The sequence below is a fragment of the Myodes glareolus genome, chromosome 9 (assembly GCF_982192425.1).
Source record: "Myodes glareolus chromosome 9, mMyoGla1.1, whole genome shotgun sequence".
NCBI classification, from domain to species: Eukaryota; Metazoa; Chordata; class Mammalia; order Rodentia; family Cricetidae; genus Myodes; species Myodes glareolus.
The window spans coordinates 53772211-53783121 of record NC_142034.1 but is presented as its reverse complement, the minus strand read 5'-3'; the positions used below and the strand labels follow the sequence as shown (position 1 = coordinate 53783121).

The 10911-nt window shown below is 54.0% G+C and overlaps 1 protein-coding gene across 2 annotated transcripts; it reads left to right on the top strand.

Moving 5' to 3' along the window:
• Positions 1–383: 383 nt before the first annotated feature.
• Arrb2 (arrestin beta 2) lies at positions 384–9043 on the top strand. Of its 2 annotated transcripts, XM_087910400.1 has the most exons (16): positions 384–508; positions 3741–3771; positions 4380–4440; positions 4552–4596; positions 4799–4995; positions 5104–5163; positions 5585–5652; positions 5812–5950; positions 6191–6275; positions 6569–6641; positions 6906–7043; positions 7707–7790; positions 7879–7958; positions 8066–8120; positions 8422–8531; positions 9003–9043. In XM_087910400.1, the coding sequence occupies exons 1-15, from the start codon at positions 486–488 to the stop codon at positions 8513–8515; spliced, it is 1233 nt and encodes a 410-aa protein (XP_087766526.1). In that variant the 5' UTR covers positions 384–485; the 3' UTR covers positions 8516–8531; positions 9003–9043. The 2 variants fall into 2 exon arrangements, with proteins under 2 accessions (XP_087766526.1, XP_087766525.1); XM_087910399.1 differs by having other exon boundaries at positions 8422–9043.
• Positions 9044–10911: the final 1868 nt, after the last annotated feature.

Genomic DNA, 10911 nt, shown 5'->3' with positions numbered 1-10911 from the left:
GCCCCCACTATCTCGTCCCTCCACCCTTTCTGTGAAAGCAAACAAAGGGGAGGGATCCCTGCAGGGCTATGGATACCGAAGGCCAATCAGTTGGCTCTAATCGCCTGGAAGGCGGCCGCCTCCATTTAAAGAGGCCCAATCTGGAGCTAAGGAGTTGAGGAGGGGCGACGAGATGGGCGGGGAGAGCGAGAGAGGGACCGCGCGGAGAGGCGTCCCCGAGGGAGACCGAGGACGGAGGCGTAGGGCGGAGCCAGTCCGGGGAGGGCGGGCAGCGCCGCGGCGCGCGGGATCCGGCTGACGCAGCTGGCCCCGGCTCCCCGAGACCCAGACCCGAGGAGGGGGGGGGGGGGGGAGGAGGAGAAGGAGCGAGGACGCGCGTGCGCACTGGCGCGGGGAGGAGCGGGAGGGGGGGGACTTGGCAGCGGGCAAGAAGGCTGCGAGCGAGCCGCGAACCCGGCGGGCGGAGGGCGGCGAGCGCACGCACCATGGGGGAAAAACCCGGGACCAGGTAAGGGAGGTGGGGCCGTGCTGCGGGGCATGGGCGGCGGCTCGCGGAGGGTGCAGGGATGATCCCCAGACAAGGACACCCGACAAGAAACCCGGGGGCCGGACGCCTGGGTCCCTAAAGGGTAGCGGTCCGGGGCCGCAAGCCTAGGTCCTTGAAGATATTGATGTGGGGGTGCGTGCTTGGGTTCTTGCCGAAAGCAAAAGCTGATAGGGATCGGGGAAACCCACGCCTGGGTTCTCGCAGGGATGTAGGAGTCGGACTACTGGGTTCTCTGTGCGGGTTGAGATGCAGGGGCGGAGGAGGGAGGAGCAGGTGGCCGGCCCCGAGGGGTTGTGTGCAGGGAGACTGGATGCTGAGAAGGGATTCCCCTAGACTGGTGCCCAACCAATGGAAAGCCTCCTGTCCAATACTCCACAGTCTGGTTGTTCCCACCTGTCCCGAGGGCCGGATAGCTCTGCTACCAAACTTCAGTCTGGTAGGTTGCTAGGAGCAACAGCTTCTTCTTGAGAGAATAGAGTGCATGAGGGACCCTCGGTGAAATTGGGCTGTATTCCTGTCCCCGGCAGGGGGAAGAGGTAGTATCTGCCCTGGACACACACATCCTCTCCCCGGATGTTTTCTGTGCAATCGAGGCTCCTTCCTTCCACAGATATCAGAGTTCTCTTTTTTTGGTTTATAGCAAAATCCGCTTCCTGTTGTGACCCAACAACCCCAAGAGGACAGGGGGTGAACGGTTGAGTTCCAAGGGAGCAAGAGCCAAAGAATGAGTTCGGGCTCTGTGCCTCATCAAGAATAAGGGCCTGATCCTCAATAGTCTACTCCTGCAAAACAGAATCGACCCTACCACTCCCACTGCCCTTGGGCTATGAGAACTTAGGCTTCTAAGCATCAAGAGGACCAATATCTGAGAGAGATGATTAGAGTAATATCGGCCTCCTGGATTTGGGGTTAAACACTCCAGAGAAAGGGGAAGTCATTTACTTGGGGGAGGCCCCCAAATTTCCGTTGCATGGTTCAGGAGAGGGACTAGATGGTCCAAAGAGAGACTGCTGACTTGGCATAATTCCCTATAGTCTCATCAAATTCTGGGCCGTAGGAAATGGAGAGAATAGCAGGAAGTACAAAAGGGCATCTGCTTTAGCTAACCCCACAGCTGGGCACCTCCCTTTGTAATTCCCTTACTCTGCCTCTTTGGCTAGCCTCAGTGTGTGCCTGCTTTCCTTCCCTAACCTGGCAGCCTGGCAGGAGATAGCCAGGTCAGATTTAGATTGCGAACTCCAAGGCAACTCACCGAGAGTCACACTGATTGTGGCTGTCACAGCCTTCTGCCAGGGCTTCTAGTAGGAGAAAACACAGGACAGAGGGAAACCAGAAGGAGAAGAGAGGCAGAGCCTAGGTGATGTGCTAGCTATCAGCCCAAACTGGGACCGAAATTAGAATGGTATTCTAACTGCTACCATACCCATGTGTGCCTTTATTGCTTGGGGCACCCTGTGTGTTTGTCATGTAGCCCTATATGTTTGCCCTATGATGTATGGACAGCTTGGCCTTTGGGAAGGAAGAAACAGTGGTTTTCCTAGCAGAAGCTAAAAGAGTGGGTTGAAGGAAGGATGGAACCCTGGGCAGTATTTCATGTTATCTGGGGATCCTTTCCAGGAATTGCTGCTGAGGCAAAGTGCATTAGAAGAGGTGCTTGGAAATGGCTGGAGCCCTGGGGCCAGTAGAGAGCTCCCTATGCTCCCAGCAATGGCGAGGGGTGGGGGGGAGTCGTCACTAGGCAGTTCCCTATGCTCCAAGCAATGGGTGGGGGTCACTAGACAATTCCCTGTGCTCCCAGCAATAGGTGGGGGTCACTAGACAATTCCCTGTGCTCCCAGCAATGGTGGGGGGGGGAGTCGTCACTAGACAGTTCCCTATGCTCCCAGCAATGGTGGGGGGGGTGAGTCGTCACTAGGCCGTTCCCTATGCTCCCAGCAATGGGTGGGGGGTCACTAGACAGTTAGTTCCCTGTGCTCCCAGCAATGGGGGGGGGTCACTAGACAGTTCCCTGAGCTCCTAGCAAGGGGTGGATTCTAGGCTTAGATTGTTTCAGTGACTGTATAGAAAATCCCCTTTGACTGTACAAACTGTCAATGACAGGCCAGGTGAACAATTTAATGGACTTACAGCCAGAGTCGCCTTCCTCAAGTTTATGTCTTAAGTCCCACCATGAACATTCTCTGTGACCTTTGGCAGAATTCTTGACCTCACTATGCTTTGGTTTCTTCGTGGTAAGACAGGAATATCTCGACTTCAGTCATTGGCTTTAAGAGCAGTCACAACGCAATTGGAGCACCTAGCAAATGTTAGCCAGCATCCTTTTTCTCTCATGGATGCTACTGTGTTGGGATGCCTGACTGTACAAGATCCCGAGGGTCCCAGTCTAAGAGCTACCACCCTTTGTGAAATCACAAGTAAAATATAAGCAAAATGTGAGAGGAACAGAATGGGGGGCGGGAGCGGGTGATCAAAGTTAAGGCCGAGTCTTCAGTCTGATGGAGATGAGTTAAGCCTGAACAACAAATGGATTTTTTTTTTAAGCTGCTGAGGTCAGAGAAGGGGATGTTGGAGGATCATGAAATAGTCAAATGTGGGCAATGCCTTCAGGAGAAACGTCTGAGGGGCCAAGTCAAGGCATTGCGCCAGGCCTCCAGGCGTGACCCCAGGCGTCCTTGAGGCTAGAGGTCAGTTGAAAAGTGGCTAGTTTGATTGGGTGTGGCAGGTCAGGCCTTTTATCCTAGCATTGGGGAGGCAGAGCCAGATGGATCTCAGAGTTTGGGCCAGCCTGGTCTACATATCAAGTTCCACGCCAGCCAGGGTTACATAGTAAGAACCCCCACCTCAAAAATAAATAAATAAATAGTGTGTTAGGTTTGACACAGATATTGTGTAGACATCCAGTTGACATCTCCCTCTGGGGAAGGTCCCCCAGGAGTCTAGATGGTTCCTGGGGTGAGCAGGGGCCATTACTGTAGAGGTGGGTCAGACACCGAAGGAGCAGTGTCTGCCCTGACAGTTGGCTTCCAGGGGCTGCCATGTAGGAAATACTGGGACTTTGTAAGAGGCGGGAAGGGTAGAGCAGGGCTCCAGGGGATTCCACTTCTCGGGCTTGGGGGGTGGGGGAGAAGCCCTGCTGTGGCGGTCCCTGTCGAGTCTAAGGGAGGCAGTGGGGTCTCCCTTTCTGTTTTGTTAGGGTCTTCAAGAAGTCGAGCCCTAACTGCAAGGTAAGTTACCCACAGTGCTTATCCTTTGATCCTCCTTGCCCTATCAAAGCCCAACCTACCCCCAGTTGATCCCCAACCCCTAGCTCCCCACTTCCTGTGACAGCTAAAAGCAGACTTCCTTCCCTCCTTAAGCCCCTTGCCACAGTCTGAAGAAGCCACAGGACTGGGTGGGGACCGGGCTAGGTTCCTAAGCAAGCTTGCATCTCTCCTAGGAACCAACCGAGAGAACGTGGAGCTAGGAAAAGTTAATAGTTCCCCAGGCTGTGGCCTGTTTATCTCAGAGCCCTTTGTAGGGACAGCTGCTAACTGCCTGGTCTGAGTGTTCCCTGAAGACATGGGAACGCACACACATACATGCACATACACATCTACCCTTGGTTGGTGGGCAGAGGTACAAAAAGTGACCAAAGAAGCAGGTAAAAGCCTAAATGAAAGCTTTACTGAGTCTGGAAACCGCCACTCTCGCTTTCCAATAACACCAGGGGAAACCACCCCACCCCTGTGATAACCCAACCAGGGGGACCCCAGGACAGTGCTGCCATCTTTGAGGGCTCTGGTGGCTTGCCTCCATCCTCCCCAATTTTCCCTGTGACCCTTGACATCCTCAGCTCACCGTGTACTTGGGCAAGCGCGACTTTGTAGATCACCTGGACAAAGTGGATCCCGTGGGTAAGTTTGCCTAAAAGGGGATAGCTCGTCCCCTAAGACGGGAGGGGTGGGGGTTCCTGGCCCTGGGGAAAGGCCCCCTTCAGAAAATGAATGTGTGTCTCCCTTTCCTAGACGGTGTGGTGCTTGTGGATCCTGACTACTTGAAGGACCGCAAAGGTACTAGACCCAAGTCCAAGAGCTGGGGGGGAGGCAGGAAGAAGAAGAAATTTGATGGGTTGGCATTGGTAGGGTATCCCAGAGAGGTGGAAGGCTGAAGCAGGAGCAGGGTGTAGGATTCAGGGAAGTCTGTCGTGCTGAGGATGGTGTGGGTGACATGAAGGGGTTACTCCTGATCTCCTCCCCTTACCCCAATTTCCAGTGTTTGTGACCCTCACCTGCGCCTTCCGCTATGGCCGAGAAGACCTGGATGTACTGGGCCTGTCTTTCCGCAAAGATCTGTTCATTGCTACGTACCAAGCCTTCCCCCCGATGCCCAACCCACCCCGGCCCCCCACCCGGCTACAGGACCGACTGCTGAAGAAGCTGGGCCAGCATGCCCATCCCTTTTTTTTCACAGTGAGGATGCTCTCCATTCTTCGAAGGGTGTGGGACATGGGGCTACGGGACTAACATGGGGTGAGGTACCTGTTACCAGGGACTGAAACCCCCCCTTCTCTGCCACAGATACCCCAGAATTTACCCTGCTCCGTCACCCTGCAGCCAGGACCAGAGGACACAGGGAAGGTATGGGAGGGATAGCTCTCATAGTCTGTAAACAGAACTGTACTTAACAGAAACACAAAACACGACTAAGCTAGGGGGTGGAGTTCAGGGGGTCCTGAAGACAGGGAGGTGTCCCAATGGACATGGGTGTGCATGGTGTGGTCACTGTGTCTGGAACATGTGCCTGAGTATGTGGGTTCCTCTATGCACTGCCGTGACCCAGCCTCTGCCAGGTGCCAGGCTAGAAAGGAGACGGTGGGGCAAGAGAGTCCCTGTTTCCGTGATGGGGCAAAAGTCCACTCCTAAGGGGAATGAAGCAAGGAGGCAGGAAAGGGTGTGTTGGGACAGTGGTGATGAAAGCCTGGGGTGAGAGGGGGCCTTTCCTCCCCTTCCCAAGGCCTGCGGACCTGGGTAAGAGGGGGCCTTTCCTCCCCTTCCCAAGGCCTGCGGAGTCGACTTTGAGATCCGTGCCTTCTGTGCCAAATCACTGGAAGAAAAAAGCCACAAAAGGTGAGAGAAACAATTTTTCTCTCTGGTGTAACCACTCTCTCCCAGTCTCGTGGGACCCCAGACCCCTGTGGGAGGTAGGAATCTGAGTTGGATTGTAGTGTCTTGAAACTGACCTTTCCCCTCCTCCACTCACCCCCCCCCACACACACACACACTTAGGAACTCTGTGCGGCTCATCATCAGAAAGGTGCAGTTCGCTCCAGAGACGCCCGGCCCCCAGCCCTCAGCTGAAACCACACGCCACTTCCTCATGTCTGACAGGAGGTCCCTGCACCTCGAGGCTTCCCTGGACAAAGAGGTGAGGTGTGAGAGGGTGACAGAGATGCCACAAAGCAGGCCAGAGTCTGGGGGAGGGGTGAAGCCACAGGCAGGATGGCGGGTTGGGATTTTTTTTTTTCTTAAAGAACGTTGCCTCACTTTGGGGTGGAGGTGCTAAGAGCCAGGGTGGGGGTGGGGCAGAGCAGCCTCTGTCAGGGAGAACCCAGGTTGGAGCCAGTGAAAAACAAGTACAAGCTATGTAATCCCCTCCCTCCAAAAGCTGTACTACCACGGAGAGCCACTCAGTGTCAACGTCCACGTCACCAACAACTCCGCCAAGACCGTCAAGAAGATCAGAGTCTCTGGTAGGAGGTGGGGTGGGCACAGGCTTGGGGAAGGACGTCCCTGCTTACAGGGGGCTTGTGCCGCTCTGTCAGCCCAGGCCATACCCAGTGTGGGGGAGCTACCAGGCCATAAAGAACTTAGTCTGTTTGAGGATGATGCGAGGGCCCTAGTGTTTATTATAGAAGGGCTGTTGGCCAGGGGCAGGAGGTGGGGGTGTGCTGCCCCTCAGTGGGGTTCACGCCATGTGGTCTGGAGTTGCGGTGCAGTGATAGTCTATACTTCACCTAAAGTCCCTTGGTCCCCCGCCCAACAGTGAGACAGTATGCCGACATTTGCCTCTTCAGCACCGCGCAGTACAAGTGCCCTGTGGCTCAGCTTGAGCAAGAGTGAGTATGGAGAAGTGTGGGACCCAAGCTTAGTGGGGAGTGAGAAGGCAGAATCCTTCAGAGCCCATCTCGCTTCTAAAGGTGTCCTCTATAGCCAGGGGCTCCAGGCTGTAAACTGTCTTGAACAGGTTGAGTCAGAACCCACCCCTTATGATCTGTGCCCAGATGGTCAGTGCAGGAGGAGGTACTGCCTGAGGGTGGTGAGGGGATCGTCCCCCAGCCCCGTCTCTCCAAGGGTCTTGTTCCCTTGTCCCCAAACCTCAGTGACCAGGTGTCTCCCAGTTCCACGTTCTGCAAGGTGTACACCATCACCCCGCTGCTCAGCGACAACCGGGAGAAGCGTGGCCTCGCCCTGGACGGGCAGCTCAAGCATGAAGACACCAACTTGGCTTCCAGCACCATGTGAGGGCGGGGTTGGCGGACTGGGAGAGTGGGGGGGGGGGCGGAACAGGCTTCTGTTCAGTGCAGGCCGTGTGCCAGGCTCTGTCCTAGGTGCCAGGGACGTATCAGTGAACAGAAGTGACAGAGACCTCTCACATTCTAAGGACGGGAAGACAATCAGATAAATGGTAAACTAGATAGCATGTTAGGAACAAGTGTTAAGTGGGGAAGCAAGCGGAGCAGGAGGGATGAGGTAGAGAAAGGGGCAGGCTGTGTGGATGTAAATAGATTGGCCAGCGAGAGTGAATACTGAAGGACCCAGGGGGAAGAGGCATTGTGGATGTGCAAGCAAACAGAGCTCCAGGCAGAACTGCAAGCTTAAAGACTCAGGGGGGATGGTCCCCAGAGTGCGTGAGGAATTGTGATGTGTCACTATGACCTTGGGCACCCGTCACCCCAGAAGGCCAGAGTGGGTACACACTACACCACCACACAGGCCCACACGGTGTGAAGGGACCACACGAAGAGAAGTAGGTGAGAGGAATCCACACACATTGAAGCCCCCCTGTGACTGGCACAGAGTTCTGCCTGGAGGAATGCCACAAGCCTGCTTTGCCATGGCTTCACAGCTGATGCTGTGGGAGCCCTGGATCCCTGACCCTGCTCCTCTCCTCCCGATTGCAGAGTGAAGGAGGGAGCCAACAAGGAGGTGCTAGGAATCCTGGTGTCCTACAGAGTCAAGGTGAAGCTGGTGGTGTCTCGAGGCGGGTGAGTAGAGGGAGAGCCTGGTCTGCGGCATTCTGTGGCTCTGTGGGTTTGTGGTGGTCCTCTTCACGCCGCTCCTCTCCCTCCCCAGGGATGTCTCCGTGGAGCTGCCTTTTGTTCTCATGCACCCCAAGCCCCATGACCACATCACCCTTCCCAGACCCCAGTCAGGTGAGCACTCTCCACCCTGAGCCTCACAGAGAGGGACTGAGGCAGGGCCAGTGGGGAAATGACCGTCCTTCCAGTACCTATTCACCCACTCTCTCTCTGCCCTTCAGCGCCCCAGGAAACAGATGTCCCCGTAGATACCAACCTCATCGAATTTGATACCAAGTAAGTAACACTCCCTGCCTTCTTACTTTGATCCTCTAGGACAGAGATTCCCGTATCATTAAATCCACCTTCGTACCTTGGGGGTGTTTCCTTCTGGTGGGAGAGTCTGGTAGAAGCATCACATCAGATGACTCAGCCTGTTGAGGCTGCCACTTACGCCCCTTGTCTCCTGTGAACTTCTCTGATTCTAGCACCGCTCAAGCGCCTGACTCTAGGATGGGATGGGGGTGGGGGGAGCAGAGTGGGAAGCCCAAGGGACAGTCAGAAGCCCTTACCTCATCTACTCCTTACTGTCACCAAGCTACGCCACAGACGACGACATTGTGTTCGAGGACTTTGCCCGGCTTCGGCTGAAGGGGATGAAGGATGACGACTGTGATGACCAATTCTGCTAGGAAGAGACTGGGAGAGGTAGTGGCAGGACCAAGGTCCCACTGTCATTTCGGGTGTGGGGTCCCAGCCTCTCCTCTTCCCCTATCCACCCAGGATTCGCACTGAACCCATGACTTGTTGAAAGCGGGCATTAATCTTCTGCCTTCAGCGCTGCTGCCCTGGCCCTGCTCTCTAGGGTGGCAAGCTATGTGCACACCTAAAGTTTTGGGAAGGAAACACTGAAAAGGAGGAGTGATCGTAGAGAAAAGTAGTAGAAAGAACTCCCACATTTCGCCTCGTACCAGCCCGCCCCCCAAGTCACCACTTCTGCCCCCCAGTCCTTGAAGATGGGACTTTGCTGGGGGAGAGGGCGAGGCCGTTTCATTGTTTCTGAGTACAGGGAAGAAATAAACCTTTGAATAGGCCTGAGTGTGCACATGTTTCCTCCGCAGCGTTTAAGGGGTGCATAGTGCGCCTGCCCATCCATGATGCTTTTCTCTACGTCTGCAGGGTACCGCCCATGGGTTATCAATAAATGTTTACTGGATGACTGTGCTGTGCCTGTGTCCCAAGGTAAATATTGAAACTTGATGTGGTTGGCGCACACTCCAGTCTAGAGCTTGGTAAAGCCACAAAGTCAACTTAGTCATCCACAGGGAAAAGGGTAACTTCCCTGAAGGTCCTGGGAACTGGGCGGGGTGGGCCCCTCTCAGTTGAAGCTGGCAACACGCGACCACATTGTGACCTTGTTAGGCTTGTCTCCGCTCTTCCTTCTGGTTTGTGAAGAGGTCTGCTTCTGGGACTGGGTAACCACATCTGCATACCTCCCCCCACAGATGCTATACGAGCAACATCAGAAAGAGTCACTGTGTGGGCCAAAGCCAGGCCGGGTGGGAAGGAGCTGTTCTCACCTCCCACGTCACCCACTGCAACTCCTGCAGGTGACCTTTCTGTCCTAGTTAGGGTTACTGTTGCTGTGATGGGGAGGAAGGGCTTTATTTGGCTTACTCTTTCACACCATAGCCCGTCACTGAAGGCAGTGGGACAGGAACTTAAACAGTAAGGAACCTGGAGACAGGAGCTGATGCATGGGCCATGGAGGGGTGCTGCTTACTGACTTGCTCTACATCACCTGTTCAATGTGCTTTTTTTTAAAAAAAAAAATTATTTTATGTGCACTAGTGTTTTGCCTTCATGTATGTCTGTGTAAGGATGCTGGATCCCCTGAAACTGGAGTCACAGACAGTTGTGAGCTGCCATGTAGGTGCTGGGAATTGAACTCAGGTCCTCTGGGAGAGTAGCCAGTCCTCTTACCTGGTGAGCCATTTCTGCAGCCCCTCAATGTGCTTTCTTTTGGAACCCAGGACCACCTGCCCAGGTGTGACACCACCCACAATGGGCTGAGCCCTCCCTCATTGACTAAGAAAAAGCCCTACATGCCTGTTTATAGCCTTATCTTACGGAGGCATTTTCTCCTCTCTGGTGGCCCTGGCTTGTATCAAGTTGACATAAACTTAGCCAGAATGCCTTTTGAAAGGCTCCATCCCATGAACAACCTTGACCTACATCCCTGCTGTGTGCCAAGCATGGTATAAGGGCACACAATCTACAAGTCACTCCCTGTGTCCCAAGAACAGGAACTGAGAATGCATGTGAGCTGTAGGTTGGGATTGGGGGGATGATTTCCCTGGAGGAAGTGAACTTCAAGCAGAGAACTGAAAATGAGTTAGGGGATGTATGAGGATAGACATTTGGGACCATGGCAAAGCCTGAAAATGAGTTAGGGAATGTATGAGGATAGACCTTTGGGACCATGGCAAAGCCTCACGTGAAGGCTGGAAGGTGTGTAGAAACTCAGATCACGGACCCGAGCAGCCAACAAGAAGTGTGGTATGTTTTGTTGAGGCAGAAGCAGCTTGCATGGGCATTGGTCTGTGTTGAAGCTCGTGAAATTGTAATTAAATCATTATTTATCCACAGGCTCTAAGTGTGGCCAGAATGTCACTGACCTTGTTTGGCCGATCCCAGGCCATTGCCCCTACCCATGCTGGGTTTGTCACAAAAGGAACTAGCCCCTTTTAATCTTTGCCTCCAACGTCCCTGACTTCTGTGATCCTGCTCCTTGGCCTTTAAGGTCATGGACATAGCTTCACCAGGAAAACCAGTCTTCTGGGAGGCAAGATAAAGATCCAGAATTAGGTTCTTCAGTCTTAGGTTCTGAGTCAGAAGATTCAGAGGAAAAATCCATCACTGGGTTGGAGAATGATGCCTTAATAAATAAATAAATAAATAAATGTTATGCCTTCAGTGTTTAGAAGGCAATCCACACACATGGTTTAAAAAAATCACAGTATAAAATGGAAAATAGTGAACAAGCAAGCTTCCTCCTGGCCCGTCCCGGCCCTGATTTCTCTTTCCT